Raw genomic sequence first — 25,574 nt, forward strand, 5'->3', positions numbered from 1 at the left:
AAGGAAAAGCTTGATAAGTTCAACCTACATGGTATGACCCCCAAAACTAAAATGAACAAAATTAAAACAAACAAATCACTACATGCTAAATCAAGTAAAGAATGATAAACTGGAAAAAATATTTTTAAAAATATTTTAAAAAATATTTTGCCAAAAAATTGGCTAAGCTGTCAATTAGCCACTGCCAACAAGCTAATTGCCCTAATATATAAAGTTCATAAATATTGAGAAGAAAAAGACCAATAACCAATTGAAAAGAAAAAGACCAATAGCCAATGAGCAAGGGACGAGATAAGGTGATTCACAGAGGAGAATGTAGCTGGCCCTTACACATAAGAAAAGATGATTGGACTCTTTAATAGTAGGAGAAATTCATATTAAAATTACTGAAATATCAGTTCTCACCTATCAAAAGGATACTGCCCCTCCAAAAAAGACCCCAAAATTTGACAACACACCTCTGCTGGTGAAGCTGTAAGGAAACGGGTTCTTTCATGTATTGCTAGTGGAACTACAAAATGGCACAAATTTCATTTGATAATTTTAATCAAAATTACACATCACAAATCTATTTACATTCTGACTCAGCAATCACAGTTCTGGGAATTTAGCCCAGAAATACATCTGCCTGCATGTAAAATGAAGCATGGTCAAGGTCATTCATTGCAGCTTTATTTGTAGTACAAAGGAATGAAATCTACAGGAGCTGGTTAAGCAGATTATGGTACAAGTGCAGAATGGAACACTATACACCAGCTAAAATCATGAGGTCATATGAGGCAGCTGTCTGTGTACTGACATGAAAAGCTCTCTAGTATTGACACTGAAGTGGAGAAATTCAAGATACAGAGGAAAGTGTGTGTGTGAGTGCATGTGTGTGTACGTGTGGAGTGAGAGTATGTGAGATTGTTACATTTTGTGTAAAAAGAGAAGTAAATAACAATTTACATTCCTATCGGCTTATATTTGCATATAGGAACACTGGAAAGATATATAAGAAAGTAATAAAGGCAGGGAAGAATAGAGTGGGTAGAGATAGAGAAGGGAGTAGAACTTCTCAGTGTAGCTCTTTTTCTTCTTTTTTATTCTTCTCAACTATGTGCACATATTACATATATATATATATGCATATATTTTTAATATTTTATTTATTTATGTTTCAAGAGGGAAGGGAGGGAGAAAGAGAGGGAGAGAAACATCAATGTGTGGCTGCCTCTCATGTGGCCCCCACTGGGGACCTAGCCCGCAACCCAGGTTTGTATCCTGACTGGGAATCGAACCTGTGGCCCTTTAGTTCTCAGGCCAGCACTCGATCTAGTGAGCCACACCAACCAGGGCCATATTATATACTTTTAAGTTAAATTAAAAAGAAAAAGAACGAAGAAGAAATGAACCCTAAATGTAAAATCAGAAAATGAGAGCTGAAGTTCTCCTTCTAACCCTTTTAGCTAATCAACTGCTTCAAAAAGCTCATCAGAAGTCGGAAGTACCTAGACCTTGAGGCAAGAACTATATCTAAATCTCATTCTGCAACATTCTAGGGTTGCCATCTTGGGCCAGCTGGTCAACCTCCCTGAGAATCAGGTCACCAAACATAAAATGTGCATGATAAATTCTACACTTCAGAGTTATGGTGAGGACTCCAGAGGTGATCTGTTTAAATTTGCCAGTGCAGTGCTGTGCATAGCTGCCCACAATTACACAGATATCTGTCCAGTGAACATAAGAAAGCGTAGTCTCAAGGACCTCTAGGATGATTCCGTTGTATGAAGTATGAGGATTTCTAAATATTAATTTAATTTTGAGTGTTAATAAGATGCATTGTGCTGAGACCACTTAGGAAACATTTCCACCATCACCACCACTACCTACTACTTTTTTTCAATCCTTTCTTAAGCACCCATGGGATTAAAAGTACTATAGGTAACTTACATTACCTAGTCAACTTAAAATTTTTAATTTGCTTCTTGATCACACATAAAGAATCAGGCTGCTATATAAAGTTCACATGTTCTTTTATTTTAATTGTTTCTATAAATATGTGAAAATATTTGACCTTTGTGAATTGTTGCCCTCAAAGAGTCTAAATTTAAAAGTCTGCAGAGTTTTCTGACATTGGGAACATGAGCCCTAGCCCTTCACTACAAAGAGGGGGCTGACATTGCTGAGACAGCTTATCAGGGAATGAGAAATATTACACGAACACATCACATGCTTTGAGAAAGAAATCACGTTTCATGGGTTAGTAGGAAACCAGCTCTCTCTGAACTTTGACCCAGAATTTTCAACAACCCTCACTAAAACATTTACAAGGTGATGTATCTTTTTCTCCATTGAACTTGCCTTGACTGTTCTTCAAAGTATTTCCCTCACTAAAGAGCCCCATTGCTCAGTCATCTGGTGATTGGCACACACGTCACTAACTCCACCTCCACGATGCAAACAGAGACTACATTTTGAAAGACACCCAGCTTTCGAGACACATTCAAATGAGTCTGTACCAACTGTGCTCGCTGACACAGCATCACCCAAAACTCCCCAAACTGCCACCCAGAGCAGCTCTCACATGGGATGACCTGGATTAAAGAGAGAGTCGAATGGAAGGAAGAGGGCTCTCTACACCTTACCGTGTTACTGAAGCTGTTTGTCCGAGAAATTGGGACGTCTTCAGAGGCATCCCAGCCCACAGAGCTTCGAGCCACGGGAGGTTTCTTGGGGTCATTTTGGGGGGCTGGGGGTGACAGGGGTGCATCCTTGGACTTGGGGAAGAGGACTTCATGGTCTCTGATCATCATGGTCATCACTCTTTGAATTTGAGGAGTTCCTGAAAGAAGAAAGAGATTTGAAGTGCCGGATCATGGGGCAGGAGGAAGGCAGTCCCCAAAGGTTTCTACCCATGGGATGTCTCCAAAAGGGACTCTAAAACCACATGGCCCAAAAGACCTCATTTTTCTCCTCATAGGATGCTTCTTAATTGCTTGAGGTGGGAAATTACAGTGAAATGGATGGGAATAAAGAAGGATGTGAATTGCGGTAAAAGAGGACTTTTTCAGCCAATACTCCACTGGGTCAGTGTTTAATCAGGACATTAGCAATCTAACAGTGGAAAAAATTAAAACATCCATCTCTCCTAATGTGGCCTTCAATATGACATCCGGTGTCTTACTGCACACATAGCGAATACATGCCGGGCACACTGCCTCCCCAACTCCATGGTCGACATCAGTACTCTATGGCAGGACTGTTGCTCACTGATCTAATACGCAGCCTCGAAAGCCTTTTCAACACAGCGTTACAAGTACCCTTTTTGGTGAGCTGACTTATAAAACGAAACTTGTTTGTTCTTTCTGGCTAGAGGTATTTAAACATAATAAAAGATTAAGAAACACTAGCTAACTGTTATGCTAGCCTATTGTACTATGTTAGGCAAATCTTTGTTAACCTCTGCTGTGATCTAGAAAATGGACATAATTCCTGCCCTCCTGACTTCACAGGGCTATTCTACAATTCAGACAAGATGATCAGCTCAAAATTCATGGTAAATTGCAGATCAGTACACAGACATAAGGGCTAGTGTTGTAACTGTGAGTCCCTCTGTATCTGCCTTACAACAGGATCAGCCATACCTCTCATAATCACAGCAGGGTCTTCTACCTTTGACCTGATGAGATTCACACCAATCACCGTAGCCAGGTTATCCACGCTCATCTTGTTAACAGCACAGTTCAGTTGGATTTCATGTAGGAACCTGTGGACAGCCAGGAGATCCCAGAGTAGGAAACAGGATGTTGCCAGAAGGAAGCACTTCCAGGTACCAATGAGATCTCAGAGATGGATCTCAATACTCCGCCTGATCTCAGGAATGGGATCAGCCTGCTCTTCCCATGAGACTATAGCTCCACCCCAAAAGATTCAAGATCAAGGAAGAATGGAAACCAGGAAGGCCATGTCCAGCTGAGGTGGTGGACTTCGGCTGGGAACAGAGAGGGGAGTCACACTGGCAGAAAGCAGCATCCAGTTCAGGGAACTAAGAGGAGACTAAAGGGACTAAAATAGGTGACTACACTTGTCCTGCTTTTATAAGCTTATTTCCAAGGCTCTTGGCACTCATTCCACCCAAGTCTCCAGGGAGGAAAATCTCAGAGATGGGAGTCCACTGTGCCTCCTTGCTCGCATCCTCCAATTACAGCACCACGCATCTGAAATTCCCAGCAGGTGCTCAATAATTAACCTTCAATTTCTGCTATAATTCTATTCATTTGAGGCATGCAGTTTTTAGATTCACAATTTAAAAAAATAAACAGATCAACAAGGGAATTTCTAAATACTTTTTCTAAAAACTATCTTTAAATAGATAAACTGAAGCACAATAAAATTTCAAATACAGAAAAATGATCAAATAAAGGTTGCTGTGTCCACGTGAGGAAACTTTATGGAATGTTGTAAAGTTATTTATAATCCTGTCTTCTGACATAGGGGAATGCTCACAATGAAACACTGAGCAAAAAAAGAAAGCAAGATACAACTATTTATATATATACATATATGTGCATATTATAGATCTATAATTCCAATTTGGTATAAAAAATTGTCCCAGTGCATTTATATTAATATATGTAAAAAAAACTATCATAGAGAGAAAAACATCCAGAAGGAAAAATATCCAAATCTTAATAATAATTTTTGCTGGGTAAGAAGATTATGGGTCATTTTTATTTCTTATTTACAGTATGTTGCATTTTCCTGGTTTCCAAATCAAGCATGTATCACTTTTTGTAATCCGGAAACTACAAAAAATTATTGTATTTTAAATTAAGGTGAATTTCAGCTCTGTCTGGCAAGGAGATCCAGGCTCCCAGCTCATACAGATCTGGGTATGCCCACAGGGTGCATGCTACCACAGAGGTGACACACAGCAGGTCCCCAGAAAGAGGAATTGAAAGGGTGGCCTGGAGTGTATGTCTCTGGGTCACTAATTTATGGCTCATAGTCAGGAATATAGGAGATAGTTTTAGAAACATCATAAAGATTCTGGGTTCTCCTGCATGTCCCAGGACTCTGCACAGCACTGGGAGGGCCTAAGGAGGAAGCAGGTACATTTGTGAGCTGATCCGATTTTCAGAGGATCATTTACATTATCTCGTGGACATGGGAAACTACCTTGGAGTTATGCATAGAGCTGACCTTACCAAGATCCAAACCAGAATCCCTGAGTTCACAGAGACACCCTTTCCTTCTCTACCCAGGGGCTTCTTTCTGCTGTGATTGAAAACTGAGTAACTAATACCAGGGGACTTGCCTGCAGACGTAGCTCAGGAGGCTGTAGTTGTCCCGAGGAAGGATGGAAAGCTGCTTCATCAACTCCTGCTGAGCCTGGAAAGAGATTTTTAACAACAGTGAATGAGGCTGCTCCCTTGCCAACAACGAGACCCTGGAACATAATTGGTGTGTCTGTGTAGACGTAGTACTTGGACAGTGTTCCTGGAGTGTCACATCTCAAGCATTCATTAAGCAAACAATTTTGAGTAGGAGTTGTTGAATAGTCCTTGCCTCAGGAAAAGTAACACTGTGCAAAAACAATGAGCCTCTCTACACAACCGGCTGACACCTTGCAATATCTGTGAATTTATAGTTTTTTAAAATAAAAAGTTACTGAAACCCTGGCTGGTGTAGTTGAAGTGGATTGAGTGCAGGCTGTGAACCGAAGTGTCACAGGTTTGATTCCCAGTCAAGGCACATGCCAGGGTTGTGGGCCAGGTCCCCGGGGGGGGGGGGGGNGGGGGGGGGGGGGGGGGGGGGGGGGGGGGGGGGGGGCAGCACATGAGAGGCAACCACACATTGATGTTTCTCCCTCCCTTCCTATCTCTCTGAAAATAAGTAAATAAAATCTTTTTTTAAAGTTATTAAAAAACACACACCAAACTGAGGAGTTATCACGGGGAGGTACAGCGCTTGCAGGCAGCGGCCGCTGAAAGGAACAAAGACGAGCTCCCTGCCCTTTCTCTCTCTGGCACACATGTTCTTTGTAGGCCCATGTCTGGCACACATAGTCATCATGGAACTGCACATTCTGACCTTTCACCCGCTTTCCAGGTTGGCCAGCCTAACCTTGTGTCCCCGTGAGTCTCAACAGGCCGTACTGCTGGAAACCCTTCTCCAGTGCATCTCCCTTCTCTTATTGACGTTAAAGTGACGTGGTGCACTATTTGATTATGTTCCAATTCTTTATCGGACTGTTCTATCCTGTGAAAGCTGTCACTATAATTGGCTTCATTTGCCTTTTGTTGCCAAGGAAGTTCCAGCTGGACAAAGTATCTCACCAAAAGGTACAGGCCCCTGACCCACCGCTGCTTGCCTACCAGGGCAGCGTTCAGTAACCACCACCTTCTTTCCCAGTGAGACCCCTGACTCTCTGAGACACCAACCTTTGCCTCATCAGCATTCATGAGACGCCCGCAGAGCAGGAACCCCTCGTACTGGCTCCAGGGAACCACCGGCTCTGGGAGGTCTCGGAGGTAGAGCTTTAACAGGGAGGCCACTGTGTGCACATCTGTATCTCTGGAAGAAAATAAGCAACGCTCTTTAAAAGCAAAACTCTAGGAGTCTCCTCACCTCCCCACTGATGACCCACTGAATAGAGTCCTACGTTCCAAAGGGGAGCTTTGCAGAGGAGTCGAGTCTGAGAAAGGTGCATCCACCAAAACATAGGAGCTAATTCCTTTGTGGAGTAATAACCCCCAACACTTTTTCCTTTATCAATTCTACCCAACTGCCTTAAAGGAAAGTTCAAGGTTTACTTTTTCATTAAATCTTCAACCATTTAATCTTCATTGCTTTCTTCTTTCTCCAAGTCACTTAGCACCTCACAATTTAGCATTCTGTACTTAGTACCTCATTTTTCATGTGATAACTGCTTTATATTCATGGTCCATCCATCTATTTGATCCCTCAGAGCCTTACAATAGTTCTGGGATTCATTCATATACTTATGCAATCATTCATTCAATCAACAAGCACTGAAAGAACTCACTAGATGCAAGATACTATGTCAGGCACAGGGATTTCAGCAGCGAACCCAAGGGACACACAGGAACCCTCACGTCATTGAACCACAGGGCTGCGCCATCTCCGATCTTACCAAGTCGTTACAATACTGTGTGGTTAGGACCATGACAAGGGATGTCCAGGACCGGGGGTTGTGTGGAAATGTGGGAAGAGACACTTAATGCAGAGCTGGGAGCCACAGGAGACTCGTCAGACAAGATCTGTTTAGTGAACAGCCACAGCATGAAGCAGGCAGCATGTGTATCAGCCTGGAGGGTAAGGGGAGGAGACCCTGCTGCAGGAACTGAGACAACATTTATCTGATCTCCCGATTAGCAGGAAGGGACTGCTCTTCAGCGCAATGCAGCTTCTCTGGTTTCCAGCAGGGGTCGACACACCTTGACCCAAGAGCCAAATCTGGCCACTGCCTGTAATTTGTATAGCCAGCTAGCTAAGAATGGCTTTTACACCTTTTAATGGTTGGAGAAATAACTAAAAATAAAAAGAACATTTCGTGGCATGTACAAATTATATAAAATTTTAATTTCGGCATCTGTAAATAAAGTGCAACAGGAACACAACTATGCCCATTCATTTTGTAGAGTCTCTGGCTGAGCTGAGCTGAGAGCAGAGTTGAGTAGTTGTAGTAGAGACCATCTGTCCAGCCCACGAAACATAAATATTTAAGATGTGGCCTATTAAAAAACATCTGCTGACCCCTGGTTTATAGACCTATTGCATTTTTTCCATAGAGAAAATAAGCCCGAGTCTACCGCATACTTGGAGCTCATTAGTGAAGAAATATTAATTTATTTCATATCAAGAAAAAGTGGTGTTCTTAAGAGACAGTCTCGGTGGTGTTGGAAAGCTGTGATATGGTAAGAGGTTCAGATCATTTGAGCGTCCCCCTTTCTCAGCAGTCGGGAGTAGAGAATCTGCTGGGTGGGAATCTGCTGCGTGAGAGACGGGATGGGTGGGTTGGACAGGAGAAGGGAGGCATTTGAGAAAGTGGAAACAAGAACACCAGGGCTTGACAATATAGCTCTGTCTTCATGTTGCATGCAAATATTTTTAAAATTTGTTTTTGACAGCCAGGGGTGGGAGCTGCCTTCTTGAAGTCTCCCACTTTGCTGCCCAAGGACCCTGCTCCTCAGCTGGCGAGGTGTGTGTCTGTGCTCCATGGCTGCCCTCCGGAAACCAGGGGTGGGGACTCTGAAAAAGACTTCCCTGCTGAGTCACTGCCTGAAAATATCCTGGGTAAAGTTCTCCTGTTGAAATGCACAGGAAGTTCCCAAGAAAGTGTCAGAAAGACTACCAGTTGGCAACTCGCAGGAGTGGCATCCTCCTAATGTCCCTGCACCACCGTCCACCCAGGTCTTAATCAGAATCTAGGGTCTTCCGTTTGACTAGGGCCGCTACCTGACCCCATATCCAATTCGTCTCCCAAACCCCTCAGTTCTACCCTCTGAATGTCACACGAAAACATCTAAGTCCCTCTCCTCCTTCCACTCCATGTTTTCAGGACGTTGTTGTTTTTGTTGCTTGTTTCTTTGTTGTCAGGAGCAGGCTCAGCCTTCTATCTAGCCTCCTGCCTTTGGGCCTCCAGCACTCAAAACACACCCGTGGAAAGAATGTAAAAAACAAAGAATTTGAAATGAGAAAAACGGCATAGATGATACATCAACGAAACAGAATCTTTTGAAGAGAAACAACAAAAACAAAAGAGAAAAACTACTAGACAGTTGAATCAGGAGACACTAAGTCAGCAAAAATATCCAACATGGGAAGAGAAGGGGGCTAGCCACAAATACAGTATAGGTACTTCAAAGTCATAACCAAAGAACACAGTTAACTCTATAAATCCTGAGAACACCAGGACCCCAGAGAGCTGCCCGATTCATTTGACCAGGGGAAAATAGGGCTACTTCGCCTGGCTCACTCCTCATGCTTGTTTATTGTGTCTCAGCTTCAATGCCATTTTCCTGGAAACCTTCCTAAATTTATCAGACCATATCAAAAGCCCCTGTTCTAAATTCTCATAGTACCATCTATTTTTCATCTTTAGCACTTAACACATGAAGATCATGCAGTTATTTCTATAAATTTTTGGTTTAATGTCTGTACCTCAATGGAGCAGGGCGGACTCAGATGTCGTTATTATTGTCTAAGTTTCCAGCAGGATATTTTCTACACTTGCTGTTCCTCCAACCCCACAAAACATCCTTAAATAATTTTTTTTTTTAAATCAAGGACTACGAGCAAATCAGGAGTCAGGTGGCTCGTGAGCTGGACCCCTGGTCCACCAGAGATTAGCCAAGGCTCCTCAAACGGCTCTACCTACCCTTCCCCTGAAGCACGGACCCTCCAATGCAGGAGGCCTATGTGCGTTTCTCACAGAAATAATAGGCATCGGAAGTACATCAGCCTTGGAGCTGGGCAGTATCCAGCCTGGTGGAGACCGGACAAAGAGATCATTAAACTCATGTTTATATCTTGAATGAGAGCCAGACACACCTGCAATAAAACCATAAATTAGAGCTCCCTTGTTTTTCTTTGTTCCAGTGAGGTGATTTGGGGAACTCATAGTGAAACTGCACATGTGATCAATGTTGAGGGTCTAAATGAGTACCCGCAAGGGTCACGTGGACCCCAGCGTCAGTCCAGGGTAGACCCTGAAGAACCCTTCCTATTTCAGAATGCGTGAACTCCTCAGTTCTGGAGGTGGAGATGTGTGATAACTTTCCTCCTTCCAGTCCCCAGTATTTCAGAGGAATCAAAGACTCTGACTCTACCACCCAGGCCGATTTTATAGATGCATAAACTCAAGCCTGGGGCAGGGATTTGGCAAACCCCTAAAATCACCTGTGTGCCTCCTGGCTGACTTCACATTGCTTTTGCAACAACCCACCTGTATCTTTTGATCAACTCAAAACTAATTAAAATCATAAGAAGAAAACTGAATATAAAGGTGTTGAGCTTAATTGAACAGGTGCCTGATAATTAAAAGCAATTTATGGTGCCACTGAAAGGTCCTTAACCTGCTATAGTTCCAGGAACAACTCCACCCATTGCTTTCCTATTGAAATAGAGCACCCTTGCTAAATTAACCTATTACCTGCCGAGGACAGCAAAGACAGACCTATGGTGGTCCAAACTCAGTGGCTGTGAGAATGGAAACAGAAGGGTCTTAGAGAAGCTTTGGAGGGAGAAAGAACAAGATTGGGGACTGACGTGAGAGGGGAGGAAGAGGTAAGCAGCGAGACTGTTCACACAGCATGAATCCCAGCTATTTGCTCTTGCCCCAGGGTCAGCATTGCTCCTCAGTCCTAAATAAGCCCGTGAGGAATGTCAACCTTTGTAAACTGGATAGTGTTCAGGCCTGTCTTGCTCAATCTTGGTTTATGGGCTGCTGATTTGGAAAGAACAATGACTCTTTCTTGTCAGCAGGACAAGTGCACGCAGGCAACCAAGGTAAATATTGCACAACAGGCAGAGCATGTGCTATGTCAGGGTAGCAGTCTACCAGCTGAGCACGGCAGGCAAGAAAACCTCAGCTGGGAGGCTGGAGGAGGTGGGGTGAGGGGGACACAGGGGAAATGGATAGAGAGGATCAGGGAGAAATGCCCCTGCATGGATGAGGAGGGCGGGGAAGAAGTGCCCCTACATATGATAAGTCCCAAACAGGGCTGGTCAACTCCACTGAAGAGAACACCAGGCTGAAAACCTGTTACTACACACTCCCTCCGTAAGGGCTCAGAACTAAATTCAGAGTTGGATAATATTGTGCTTTCCCAAACTAACAAGTCCTGGTTCTGCGACTTCAGGACAGCTGAGGAAGACAATCGGAGCCGATGGGTCTAGACAAGGTGCATCTTCCGCCTTGCAGTCTGTTGTACAGCCAACTCAGCTCCACGGTTCTTAGCTGCCCCAAAGGCTGGGCCTGAAGCTAGGGCCTGTTTTTCTTCCCTGCTTCACATTTCCCTGCCCCTGTATGCTAAACTTCTGCTGACTCTGCCCAGCTGGCTCTCCTATCTCTCAGGTAACTGATCACCATGCTCACCTAACTGCAATAAAAGGGCAGTCCTAACTGCGCTCGGACTCCAAATTCTGAAGAACGAGCAACACAAAAGGCCCTTTCTGTTGCAAGCCAAGGCTCTTAAAAGTGTCTGTGTGAGTCCCACAGCTCAACTGGAAAAGAGAGATCCTTTTATCCAAGGCAGAGGAGACAGCAAGGTGTAGACACATACCTGTCAAAGGAAGGTCTCTCCCCTGCATCAAAAGCATCTCTGAGCTGCTTCACCAGGTTGTCCTGCCCAGGCAGTCGGAAGATGCCCTCTTCATTCAGGCCATGCTCAAGGATGAACTCTGCACACTTCTCCACGAGGATGGGCACCAGGTGGGGGCCAAATTTCTGCTCATAGGCTACAGTCTCATCCAAGCGCTGGCCAAACACCGCTGGGAAGAGAAAAACAGGACATATCCATCTGACTTCCCTTGGATAAAGTGACAGGCCAAAGCGCTTTGCCTAGTTCTTGGTTCTCTGTGTTGTCTATGACTTCAAAGGCTTTACGAAAATGATACTAAACAAAACAGAGGAAACAAATCACCCACAATATTTCCTGGGCCTATAAATTTGGGCCTGGAAATTGGGCAAGTCTCTGTCAGTCTTTTTCCATTGACACACATATTTATGTATTTAAAATAATAACCCACTTTTTCTCCGTAAAAGTGGATTGTTACTTGTATGCTAGGAATTGTGCTTAGCACTTTGCACATCTTTTCTTATGTAATCTCGACAGCAATCCCATAAAGTGGTATTGTTGTCATACCCACCTTACTATTAAAGTCACTGAACCCTATGACACTGATGAACTTGCCAAGGTCAACTACCAGGGCATTTCACAGTCAAAATTCAAGCCCAGGCAGTAAATGAAGAGAATGTGCTCTTAACTGGAGCAGCCACCAGGTCATTTTGAATGTTCTGCTTGTCATATAGCATTAAAGCAGAACAGTCTGTCCCATGGATGTCTCAGAGCACATTAAACAATTGTGGCATTTTTAATAATTTAGGTTGTTTACTATGTTTTACTATTATTAACATTGCCACACAGAGAACATATTTATTTATTCTCCTAGCAGAGTTCCTGGAATGTACATAGTACAATGTATTATTTCTAATTCATTGTTTTATCATTTGACATTTGGATGAATGAACATAGGCTTTTTATTTTTTTTTTTGAACTATTTCTTTAGGGCAAAGTCCCACATGTAGAATTACCAGGTCATATGGCTTGAACATTTGTATCACTCAATGGTATGCAAATTGCTTTCCAAAAATATTGTTCCAAATTACACTGCCTCCAGCAGAGCATGCGTGGGCCAGCGCCTCCCTGGCGCTCTTAGCACTCAGCTCTGGCCTTTCCTCACCCCAGTGCTGTAACAAACTTAGTTTATAGTTGAGATAATCATTGGCTACTCATTTTTTCCCCTCCAGGTCCCCATGCCCTTTGGATCCTGGAGGTTCAGAAGACAGGTCACGGCTTCAGCTCTGTCCTGCCTGAGCTTCCCTCTGTTATAATTAGGACTGTGTGCCACCAACCACTTCAACCCATGGACACAGGTTCCCAAAGCCCTTTGGTTTTCCCCATGATTCTTTCCCTAGTTGGTACCCTAGACCCNATCATTGGCTACTCATTTTTTCCCCTCCAGGTCCCCATGCCCTTTGGATCCTGGAGGTTCAGAAGACAGGTCACGGCTTCAGCTCTGTCCTGCCTGAGCTTCCCTCTGTTATAATTAGGGCTGTGTGCCACCAACCACTTCAACCCATGGACACAGGTTCCCAAAGCCCTTTGGTTTTCCCCATGATTCTTTCCCTAGTTGGTACCCTAGACCCAGTCTCTGACTAATGTGGATTCCACTTGTAAAGAGCTGTAATGAGTCTTGAATCTCCTATGTCCCTTCTACCCCCATCTACTGCCCTAGGCCACGCCAGGCTGGACTCCTCTCTCCCCAATGACTGTGTTTCTTCTCTTCTAATATGTTCAAAGCCCTCCTGCTACTTATCCTTCTAAACTTCTGGTCTACCTTAGCACACTCCCCCCTCTTCTTAATCGCCATCCACTTCTTCCCAAATTGCTACAGGAGTGTTTTTCAAATGACCCTTCAAAGTCCTAGGGGCTTCCTCTGCAGCCATTCCCTCCCCACACTGTGAGCATGAGAGGTGAGGGCCTGGGACCTAGGAGCCGCAGGACAAGTGGGTCTGTGTTCCCCCTGCTACCAGGGGAGTCCAGCCTGCAACCCACGGGCCACATGCAGCTCAGGATGACTACGAATGCGGCCCAACACAAACTGTAAATCTACCTAAAACATAATATATCTTTTGTGATTATGTGTCACAATGTATTTAATGTGTGGCCCAAGGCAACTCTTCCTCTTCCGGTATGGCTTCAGAGATGCCAAAAGTTTGGACACCCCTGAGCCCACTCCCAACCAGACCTGCTGAGCTCTTGTATATTTTACTTGCGTTTCAGTGAAACCGATTAAATATTTTTGTGATTGAGGTTTGAGAGCTGGTGCTGACATTCTTTAGGTTGGCATTCAGCCTGGCCCCCTCCTATCTTTCTGGCCCGACTTCCTGCCACTCCCCCAAAGGCACCTCACCCTCGTGTTCCCAAAGCCCACAGTCCTCCCCAGTCTTCATGCCCTTGGACGGTCTCTTCTCACTGCCTAGTCTGTTCATCTCTCCCCTCACTGTCTGCTGGAATTCTATTTGTCTTCCTTGGCCTGATTCAAATATCACCACCTCTGCTAAACCTTCCATGACCCCAGCCTGAGAGATTCTCTCTCTACTCTGTGTACCCATATCCTTCTCGAATACCCCAACCCCTTTCCACACTGTGCTGTAATTATTTGTAGGTCCCTGTGCCCTCTGTGTGACTGTAGCCTCCCCAATGCTAGAAATATGAGATGGTCTCTTTATATTCCCAGTGTTTAGCATACAACCTGGAAAAAGGTAGAAAGTCAACAAATTTTGCTAAATTGTTTAATGTATTATTTCATCTTCAAGCAAATGCTTTCCATGACTAATATTAGTTTGGGCATTTGTTTAGCTTAAACACTAGCAGAGATCTCCTCAGTAGATAAATTCAGCTCCACACTAACATTTTTTAGTGTCCTGCCATGTGCCAGCAGCAGGCCTATTAATGGGCTATTCAGGAAAGGAAATCTTATGTTGAACTAGTGTCCCATCAGATTGTGTAAATAAAAGAACCCCATATAAAATAATGAAAAACAATTAGAGAATGTCAATGCAATATAGAATAAGATTCCTATTGGTCCATGAGAGGAGCTGGAAAGATATTTTCACCAAATTGGAGGGAAATAATTGAAGTCATCTGACTTAATATATAGACTACATGGCATTTGTAAAATTCCCTTCGAGGGGTCCAGGGAAGAACACTTCAAACGTAGAGGTGGATGTGTTTCAGAGCAGTTGAAACTTGAGACCAAGGGGCCCACTGGACCCCATTAAGGAAAGACCTCCCCAACATAATGTGACAGTGTGCACGGAGACATCAGAGCTGTCAAATGTGAGCTGCATTTCTGAGGTCCCAGGCAGAAGCTCTAATTCACAGGGGATCTGAAGTCAAGCTCCTTTCACACCCCGCGGCACAGTCAGTCCTCTGAGTCTGTCGGCCTTGTCCTGCGTTCATTCTCTTTCCTCCCATACTCCACAGTCAGTCATTTCAATGTCACTCTCACCAGCACACTCATTTCCCAAATTTTCTTTTCTTTCCATCATCTCCACTCTGCCAATTTCCACTAGTCTCTCCTTGCCCTCATCAGGCCATGGAGAGCCACGAGGGAAGGTAGCAGAATGGACCGTGGAAATTTGTATTTCCAGTCTCATTAAGATCTTGGTTCCAAACCTTCACCACCCACCTTGAGCTCACTACCATTCCTTCTCCAATCTCAGTGAGTGAATATTGTCTCCTCTTCCCTTATCTCCCCAAATTGAGGATATCATGAGTAAACTCCCTCATTTCCAGTTTCTGCTTCTCTCATCCTTCCTCCACTCTGTCTGCCTGTCTTTCTCAGAAGAAGAAAAGAACTCTGTGCTTTCATCTAAGGTGATGTTTCCTAGAACTGTGTGTTCCATCCATTTTCACCTCTTCTAGGATTTCACTTTTTTTTGTATTTTAATTTTTTTCTCTTTCAATTAAAAGAGTTCACCTGAGTTTAAGTCTTTGTCAATTTATTAAAGACTAATCTCCTACCCCACATCTCAAACAACCAATACTCACCTTGCTTCTCTTCACCAGTATACTCATCAAAAAAATGTGTCTAAGGAACCTATATAAAGGATACATGGACAACAACTGAGAAGGGTGGAAATGGGAGGGAGGGGGGAGGACGGGGGGTGGGATGGGATGGGAGTAATAGACAGAAAACTGTACTTGAAAAATAATTAAATAAAAAATTGAGGAAAAAAAAATGTGTCTACTTCTCAAAAGAGTCATCCATACTCAGAGTCTTCTTCCCCTGAGCATTCACTTTTCAACCCCTTGACACATCCCCATCTGGTTTAATCAACCTGCATTTTTCCAGCTAATCTGGTCAATAAAAACACAGAGCAAATCTGACCTGTGTTTATTCCACACTCTATTGGTCTTCACTGAAGACTCTGATGGTATTGATTCTTCTTCCTCAAGACTTTCTCCCTACATGACTACAAAACCATCCAGTCTCATTTCATTCCCACATCCCTGTGGGCTCCTTTGCAGTCCCCTTTTTGTGCCCCTTCCTCTACCTTCTGTGTCACTTCCTGGCACTCCAGCTCAGTTGTCCTCCCACTCTAGACATTCTCCTTGGGAAAGGTCATATAATTCCATACATCTGAATATCACCTACAGACTGGTAACTTAAAGCCCACATATCTGGTCCAGATCTCTCTATGTCCATTATCTCTTTCTCTATCATTTCTTTCCCTTCCCCCTCTCTATTCCATTAGTCCAATATATAATGACAGTTCTCCCAGTGTCCTCTTCAATCTCACTCTCATCTGCTCCCAACACTCACAAATCACCCCTTCTCCTGTAGCCTTCCTTGCAGGCAACAGCATTCAGTCAATCCAGCAATCAAGCACCAGACACTTTCCTAGGCATACAAAGCCATTTCCTGAAGATACAAAGCCATTAACACAAGGTACCTGCACTCAACTAACCCAAGTAGCAAATGTACGAGTGTTCCAATTATCTGCAACACTCCTCTTTCCCTCCAGATAGATTAGTACAACCTAAAATGCACTTTCAACTGATTCTTTTCTCTACCCTTGATGCTACTTCAAAATTACTGTACTAGTTTCTTTTGCAAACTCTGTTTTTTGCATATTGCCCTCATTGGAATTCACAAATCATTTAGCAAATATAGACTGAGCATCTGCTGTGGGCAAGCCTCTTTGGTAGCTGGAGATTATGACAGAAACAATGAAAAATGGTCTTGCCCTGGGTGGTGTGGCTCAGGGATTAAGTGCCAGCCTGTGAACCAAAGGGTCTCCGGTTTGATTCCCAGTCAGGGCACAGGCCTGGGTTGCAGGCCAGGACCCCAGTAGGGGGTGTGCAAGAGGCCACCACACATGGATGTTCCTCTCCTCTCTTTCTCCCTCTCTTTCCCTCTCTAAAAACAAATAAATAAAATCTTTTTTTAAAGAAAAAAAGTGGTCTTTGCTCTTGTAACAAATGCCCTTCCTTCTTTTCCCCACCTAGAAACCTGATCTTACTGCAGGCTGAGTGCAAAGGTCTTTACCTCAGAGGGACTCACTCAGTCTCCTCTGTGCTCACGGAGCTCCCTGTATATGCCTCTATTCAAACCACCTATCATGGAGTTTTACAATGATTTATTGAAACATCTCTCTCTTCCACTGGACTGTGGGCTCCTCAAAGGCCGACAGCCTGTCTGGCTCACCATCTATTTTTATCTCCTGGCACAGAGCCTGGCACATGATGGACCGGTCCTCCATAAGCTGTTATTACCTGCTGTCTCCCACCCCTCTGTTCTCAGCCTTGTCTCTCCTGAATGAACCCTGATCAGCATTTCTTCATACTTGCACTTGTCAAGATCAATGGCTTACTTTGTATTTTTTTTAATCCTGGGGTCACATTCTCTGCCTTCATATTAATTTCTCTATCAGCAACATGTGACACAGCAAATCATCCCTTCTTCCTGAGACACATTTTCACATGGCTTCTGGTCTGCCACGCTCTCAGTTCTCCATTTATCTCATTAGCTGCTCCTTCTCAGCCTTCTCTGATGATTCCTCCTTTTCTCCCTGTCCTCTAAATGTCAGAGTGTCCCAGGCTTTCCTTTCCTCATCTGCACATACTTTGTAACCTCAATGCCTTATTAAATATCAGCCATATGATAAAGGCTTCAAACTTTGTCTCCAGCCTGCAAATCAGCCAAAGCTATTCTCTCCAGCAAGAGGTGACTGCTGCAAGCTCTACAGACATTGGGACCAACAGGGTCTCTTCTCATATGATAGAAAGAGCATCCTTGTTTGTTTGTATGCTTCTTTGTTTGTCTAGGTCAGGCTCTGTCATTCTTCATCTCAGATTATATATGAGGAGTTCAGAGCATGAAACATCCCTGGAACTCCAGATACCTAATCTTCAGTTCTCCCTCCCTCTGACTTCTGGGTCCTGATTGCCACCCTCTGATCCCGGGTGCACAAGAAATAGCCTAGATAAGGGGACATAGATGAACTGAGACATCCCAGTGAAACTCAAGAAGGTTCCAGGGAAGGAGTAAGACAGAAGACGGGGGTGGGAGATACTCAAAGACCACTCTCCAAGGACACCAAGGGACCAACCCAGGCCTCCTGTTCTGTGCCATGCCCTCCTAGGTTGCACCTGCCCTTTCACTGAACTACTACTCACGGCTCTTTCTACCCTCTGCCAGGCACTCATTCACTCAGGACTGCTCGTCATGTCAGACCAGTCAACATTGAGAGAGGCATTTCTGTCTTAACAGATACAAATTGTAATTGATCAGCTAATTATAATGTCATATAATAATTCTTAATAAATTTAGTTAAGCTACTTCTATGACAAACTGCTCTAGAAGCTTTCATATGTGCTGCTATTTATTCCTCATAAGAACCCTAAGAAGTAGATATTACTGTTCCATTTTACAGATGAGAAAACTGAGACTCAGATTAGGAATTTGCCCGAAGCCACATTTGCCCCATGGTTCTAAATTCAGTGATTTAATTCCTTCTGTTTAAAGTATGTGAAATAAATTTATCTAGGAGAATTTGAGACATCAGCCAAGTCTCAAGGGGAGGGAGGTCGAGGTTGAGAGCTGCCCAGTCTCTGCTCACAGGCCATCTTCCAGCCCGTATGTCTCAAGACTCCTCCGCAATTTTGATAAAAAGCCCCAAGATACTGGGTTGGTTTGGGGAAGTTAAAATGGAAGAATTAGCTGTCACCTCCTTTCTAAACTGGTCCCTCCTTCACCATCACTCAGACACTCCTGGGTTCAGGACAAGAGTCCCTTCCCATCCCAGGTCACCAGGACAGCCTGCCCCACTCCATCCTGCTCTATGCTTCCTCCACTTCCCACCGGCCCTGTGGGCCAAGAGCTTGTACCTGCTTCCCATGGGCTCAGTTCCAGGAGCCTTCCTGTCCCTGACAGGAAAGGGAAGAAGGGGGGAGCCTGGGCAAAATGTCTTTTAGTGGAAGAATTGAATCACAAAATAGGTAAGAAATACCTTGCTTTCGAAGCTTGCGGATTTTCTTCCTGAAATTCCAGCCGAAGAGCAGTACCAGAGAGGGAAAACCACAGCCCATTTCCCACTGTGGCATCCTGGGAATATGAGGCGGGCAAGGGCGAGGGATCGCAGCCTCTGCTGGGCCAGCCTCAAGCCTTTCCTCCTGCCCAGGCTGGAAGAACCACCCTCTCTCGCTTTCAGACCAGCACATGCTTGTAAATACTGCTCCCGTTCTGACTCCAGCACGGAAACTCTGGGATCTGCAGGCACCTGCCCTGGGCCCTCCCTTCCTCCTTCCCACACCACTTCCCCTCCCCACTCACCTTTATACACATGACTCTTGGCTTTTAAAGACTGAACATAAAGCTGTCAGGGCCCACAATAAAAATAAGTGCCTCCTTTTACTTAGCAGCTAATTGTCAACTGCCATTCAAGGGATACCATGGAGGTGGGTTAAAAAAATCCCTCCCACAAGCCCTTACCAGCATTGCCCCATATATCAAAGCATCTGGCAGGAACACAGGATTTCACTTAGCATTGATGAAGCCAGCCCACCCTTCCCTGGAAATGCTTTCACCGCTGCAGGTGGTTCAGTCAAGCCTTCAGAGAGAGGTATTGGATGTGGGTTGTTGGATAAACAGATGATTTTCCTCCTCCCGTTGAGATGATTTAGCAAATAGGGCAGCAACCTACCAGACAGACCCAGGAGACTTGAAATGGACTCCTGGCATCACTAGGGTGGGAGATGGGGGTTGGAGTTGAAGGATGGGGGTGGGGGTACTGATAGACAGGAGCAGGGAGGACTGCCAGGAAAGGCCCTGGGCAGTGTGATGTTGCCAACCCAGTGTTCATCCCTCCATTCACTCCCAGGCCAGGAGTAGAGGACTCATCTTGGATACCACATTCTCATTCATGGTGTCTTCATTCCCATGTCCTGACAATGCTACCTCTGAAATATTTCACAAATCTATTTACTTCTCTCCATCCCCACCACTCCCCCCTCTTCCAAGCCACCTTAGAATGAAGACTAACATCTTTAACAAGGCTGTTTCCACTGTTATCATCTTCCTCTCAATCCAGAGCCCATTATTCCTGCCACAGGACCTTTGCCCATGCTATTTCTCTGACTGAGCCACTTCCTCTTCCCATTTCTCAGCCTAGTTAGCCTCTATTGGCCCTTCAGATTTAAGCTGTTCACTACTACAGGGCTTCCCTGAATTTCCTGATAAACATAATCCCCTCCCACCCGTCATCCATCATGTATTTTTCCTGTGTGGTACTCTTCAGAGTTGTAATTTTATGGTTCCCTTCAGATTTTTAAAAATTAACTTCTCTGTCTTCTACTACACTGTGAGCTCCTTGAGAGAACAGACTCCCCCTTTCCTTTGTCTCTCTCTTCCCTCTCTCTCTATCCCTGTCTCTCTCTCACTGTTGCACCCCTGGTGCTAGCCCAGTGCTTGGCATATGACACATGATCAGGAAACATTAATTGAGCGAATGAATAAATTTGTATCTGTCTGGTGTTGGGACCTGAGGGAAGAGGAATGAAGGAATTAATGAAAATAAGTAAAAATCATTCCTCGTAATGCCCAGTTTAGCTAAAGAGAAAGAACCAAAACACATGGAATAACAGTGAATCACAGCACCAGCATACTCTCACAAGCTAAACTCTGCTACAGATTGTGAAATCATGTACTAAAGGCCACAGAACTTAAAAATGGGAGGAAGTAAAGGAACCTAGACGTTTAACAATTCAATATTCATATATTCTACGCCTGGTGTTGGCAAACACACAAAGATACTTAACACATGGGACCTACCCCAGGGTCTTATAATCTGCGTGGCCCAAGCAGAGCTATGCACAATTTGGTGCAGTGCTTATGCACCCGGCAATGGCCTGGGAACAAATTCCAGATGGCCAGGCTCCAGAGGAAGAGGGCAAAGCAGGTCCTGACCGAGGAACAGTTTGCAACATGAACTGCCTGCTCCCTGGGGGGTGGGACAGAGACCAGGTTTCAACGTGGGAATCCAGGGAAGGCAGAGCCTTCTTGCTAAAAGAAGGGGGTGTGTTGGAGAAAATGTCCAGCTGTGAGCCTGGGAACAGAAACGGAGATGTGATCTCCTCTCTTCCTTTTCTCCTACTTAAATCAGGAAAACCTGAAACTGCATCCAGTACTTCCGAGTAAGGTGCTGCTCTCTTAGGTGTGATTGATAGTAAGAAATATGTATTTGGTCTTTGACTCCTTTCCTGGCACAGGGCTCCCAAAACTCAAAAGTTCCTGTACAAGAGTTCTAAAAGTATATTTTATCTTTTATAAAGTACCTAAGGATGGGGTGGGGGGGCTTGTTGCCAGCAGAACCAACCACATGATTAGAGGTTTGGAACAGTCCCACCCTCCAAACTCAGAACTTGGGAGAGGAGAGAGGGCCTGGAGGTTGAATCAATTGCCAGTGGCCAATAATTTAATCAATTATACCTGTGTTATGAGACCTCCATAAAGACCCCAAAGGACAGGGTTCAGAGAGCTTCTGTGGCGGTAAACACGTGGAAATGGGAGCAGAGCAGAGCAAAGCTCCTAGAGAGAGTGTAAAGGCTCCATGTCCCTTTCTCCACACGTTGCCCTACACCTCTCTTTCATCTGCCTATTTCTAAGTTACATCCTTTTATAATAACTCTCATCCAGCAAGTAAACTGGTTTCCTCAATTCTGTGAGCGACTTTAACAAATTAATCAAATCCAAGGAAGGGGTTGTTGAAACCTCCAGTCTATAGGCAGTTGTCCAGAAGCACAGGTGATGATCTGGGCTTGCATCTGAAGCATGTATGGGATTAAGGTCAGTCCCGTCGGACTGAGCCCTTAACCTGCGGGCCTGATGCTATCCCTGAGTAAACTGTCAGAGCTGAGTTAAACTGTAGAACACAGAGCTGGTGCCTGAGACGTGCAGGAATCATCTACACAACCACATTGGAATTGGTTCCTGAATCAAATAAGGTAAAAGGAATGCTCAGGGCCGGCTATGAGGCAGGAGGAGCCTTAGGGAATAGGTTGGGTATGTTTTGAAAACCATGTAGGCCATCTCTCCCATAAAGGGAGAAAAGGAGCCAGAAAGGAGACTGGGGCAGGAAGCGTTGCACAACTACCACTAGAATGACTTCTAAAACTCAAAGTTGAGATTCATTACCTAAGGTGTATAGGGGAACAACAGGGGTCTGAAATTATCCTGCAGTGGAACTCAAAATTGTTTTGTCTGAACATTTTTTCTGGGGAGAGTATCCAAAGTTTTTATTGAATTGTGTAAGGGGTCTATTCATTTCCTGACTAATGCAGATAAGCTGGTCGTCATTTAACAAATTGGAGAGCCTATGGGAGAACACAGTGCTGTTGTGGGAAGAGGGGACCACTCCTTTGCCCATTCATTTCATAAATATTTATTGAGCACCCTCTCTGGTTACATTCTGAGAGACAGCACTGCCCAAAACAGAGGGGGAAGGTCCTGCAAAATAAATGGAAGTGTTCATTCTAGTGAGGAGAGACCAACTGTGAACAAAACAAATGGGTAAAAATGTTAGAAGGTAAATGCCAAGGAGTAAAGTGAAGCAGGAAAAGGGGACAGGGAGGGCTGGGAGTAGTGTGGGGAAGGGTTCAATGTTAAATGAAACAATCAAGGGCAGGATCATTGAGGTGATGCCTGAACAAAAATCTGAAGAAAGCAAGAGACCAAACCATACAGCTACCTGGGGGGAAAGAGAATTTTGGACAGAGGAAACAGCAAGTGCAAGGACCCCGAACCAGAAACATTTCTCTTCTTTGGAAAAAAGCAAGGAAGCTGGTGAATTTGGAGAGGAATGAGCATGGAAGAAGATTCTGGGAAACAAGGTCAAAGATAATGTAGGGGGCAGATGGTACACTATGAGTCATCATAAAAGTTTTGACTTTTTCTCTAGATAAAAAAGAAGTTATTGGACAGTGCTGAGTGGAGAAGGACCTTGGTATGACAGACAGGTTTAACAGGTTCACTCTAACTACTCTGTTGAAAACAGACTGTAATTCAGACAAGACAGTATGGCACCTCAGTCAGGATGGTAGGAGAGAAGGTTGTGAGCAGTGTGGAGGTTCTGAGTGGAAAAAGCCATAGAAAGTTTCACAAAGCATTGCAATAAGGCAGCAGTAATATTCTCAGAACCTCCCCAGTGGTTGAGGGGACATGCCCTGACCATCTAGAAAACCCAGGGGGCACCTTACAAGCGGCATCCTGCTGTGGGGAAGAGAGCCAACCACAGAGGCAGGAGCCCTGGCCCTGCTCCTCCATAGCTGAGTCCCCCGGACAAATCATTTACTTCTGAAGGCCTGAAGTTTCCTGACTTACAAACAGGAAGACCATACGTCTGACTCGCTCTGGAACCTCAGACTGGACTCTGCTGCCTTCCCATGTCTTCTCTTCCCAAGATCTATCATTTTGGGTTCCGTGAGAGGTTTAAAGAACATCTGAAATGCCACATCTGAGCTGAACCCTGTTCCTTGAATAAATAAATAGTGCTGTACTCTTCTTTCCCCTCCCTTGGACTTTCCCCTGCCCACAGGACTTATGCTTGACTTGCTTCTCAGGGCGGTGGCCTTGGGGTGAGAGGAGGTAGAAACCCCATGGAGATGATGACAGCGTGCTGCAGTTCACGGTGGCAGCAAGACTGAGCTGAGCACCACACAGACACAGATGCTGATTACAGCACACAGACAGTACTCTGACTCAGAGCAGGTGAATAGACAACATCTCTACCACCCCTGTCAATACAGACAGCCTGAAGCACTGGGCTGGGGAAAATGGAGAATGTCAACAATTTCACAATACAGAGCAGTAAGGAAGGCTGAAGCTAGGCTTATGAAGGCTGGATAGCATATAATAGAGCTTTAGTAAATAAAAGATTCATGTCAGCCCGATTAACACCATAAAAATGTTGTGTTTAGAAAGTGGGAAATAGTAAATGAAACTGTGCTATCCACTTTTTGGGAAGATTAAAGCAGGCCCTCTTGAGTTTGGCTGTCTCATCCAAGTCACTTTTCTTATAGCCCCCGATGGACAGGTTACAGGGCACAGAATTGCCCCCCTGCCCCAGATCCTGGGAACACAGGCGGACTTCAGACAATAGCTGAGATCACCTGGGGAGGAAAGCTAGAGGCTCAACAATAAGTATGGCCTCAGAGTTGTCCTCTGGTCTTCTCTGAACATTGTTCAAGGAAAGATCGTGTCTGGAGCTACTTCCTCCCCATCCCTGAGATGTTACAGACACCTGCCCAGAAAAGCCTGCCAGAGTCCTTACCTCCAGAGGGTGTGCCAGCAACTCTCCTAAGGAATTTAACCCACTCCTCCATCTCCGCCTGGGAACTGGCCATGAGGACATAGGAGTCCTGTCCCGTGCGACTCTGGTCCCATGAAGCTGGAGGAAGAAGTAACAATAATGAAGGTCTCAGAGTGGTAAGGAGCTAGAGCAGGGCAAAGCAAAGAGAAGCTGCATCTAAATCGCTTCCTTGGTGCAACTGAACAACCAGTCAGACAACACCAAAGCATTATCTACTTATCCTCAGTGGCACTGAATATCTGTGCACTCTTATTGGTTTTTGCTGAAGCTCTAATTCTATAGACCAACCACTGACTATAATAGTTTGCAGTCAGGATGACTTGGGCTGAGTGCTGCTCCCATGGAAGACAGAAGCTATTTGCTATAAAAAAGGAAGAGGAAATGCATGGGGCAGTTTTAGTAGTAGAGGAGAGGAGATCGGCCCATACAGATGTGAAGACTTCAGTTTCTTGTGCCAATCATGGATACTTCATTAGCTAGCCTTAAATTCAGTTGTGAGGGTGGGGGAGAGAACAGCAGCTCAGTGGGGGAGTGACAATAAACATATGTGTCCCCTTCTCACAAAATCAGTACTTCCTGTTTAGGGTTACCGACTGCTCTCCTGCCTGCACAAGACATGGCAGATGGTAAGTTCTCAATACATATCTAACGGACAAATGGAGTTTGTTAGGACTTTCTTTACCATTTTTACTTTAAACACAAGATCACAAACAGATATGTGTAGTGTTTCCTGAATTGTCGTTCTCACATTGACGAAGGGGTAGAGAAAATGACGGGGGGGGGGGTGTGGATGTGGTAGGAGAGAAGACCAGGAAAATGAGAAAAAGTGACAAAAGAGAAAAAGAGGGACAGGGAAGAAGAGAGGAAGAAGGTCAGCATCATACATGGGTCTTGGGAAAGACAAGAAAATAACAGTGATCCCTTTCAATTACAAGATACTATTATCATTTCAAAGTGCTTTCATAGACATCAACCCATTCTTCTCTCAAGGTCAGGCATTTCCCTCAAAGAGAGCCTGTTTTAGCACTACATTTGTGGTCAAACCTATATTTTCTTGCAGGAAAACAAAAAGACTTTTAACTTCCCATTGGTTCTGGTCTCTTGAACCTATCTTAATGTCACCAAGCCTTGCCTTCTCTTACCCTCTGTGATGACCTAATTCTGAACTGACCTCATCATGGGGTCATTAGCCCCTCTGAGCAGAAGTGTCAGTCCATGGAAGCCTTGGCTATTCAGGAACATCCTGAGGTCTGGGTGTTTCCGAAAGTAGAATGGGAAGCAAAACATTCTCAGGTCAGAACTAAAACTTTCCATAGAAATCACATTAGCCCTTTGCTCTAGTATCATTTCCACTCAGATCATGTAAATGAAGCCCAGAAATGCCAAGGCACCTGCTCATTTGTACCCA

The 25,574-nt window shown here is 44.6% G+C and overlaps 1 protein-coding gene across 3 annotated transcripts in view; it reads right to left on the minus strand.

The window, feature by feature from the left end:
• The window catches only part of ARHGAP25 (Rho GTPase activating protein 25), an 82,753-nt gene that overhangs the window by 5,409 nt on the left and 51,770 nt on the right, over nucleotides 1-25,574 (minus strand). For 2 of the 3 annotated variants that reach the window (XM_037048200.1, XM_037048201.1), the window contains exons 4-9: nucleotides 24,128-24,244; nucleotides 11,292-11,499; nucleotides 6,426-6,558; nucleotides 5,300-5,373; nucleotides 3,627-3,748; nucleotides 2,628-2,824 (exon numbers count right to left, since the gene is read on the minus strand). In XM_037048200.1, coding sequence (XP_036904095.1) covers nucleotides 2,628-2,824; nucleotides 3,627-3,748; nucleotides 5,300-5,373; nucleotides 6,426-6,558; nucleotides 11,292-11,499; nucleotides 24,128-24,244 — 851 coding nt within the window. The remainder of the gene's footprint in view (nucleotides 1-2,627; nucleotides 2,825-3,626; nucleotides 3,749-5,299; nucleotides 5,374-6,425; nucleotides 6,559-11,291; nucleotides 11,500-24,127; nucleotides 24,245-25,574) is intronic. The other variant, XM_037048202.1, reaches the window with a different exon arrangement.

Source organism: Sturnira hondurensis, unplaced genomic scaffold (genome assembly GCF_014824575.4).
Source record: "Sturnira hondurensis isolate 20B ecotype Veracruz unplaced genomic scaffold, ASM1482457v3 Scaffold0006413, whole genome shotgun sequence".
Classification (NCBI taxonomy): Eukaryota; Metazoa; Chordata; class Mammalia; order Chiroptera; family Phyllostomidae; genus Sturnira; species Sturnira hondurensis.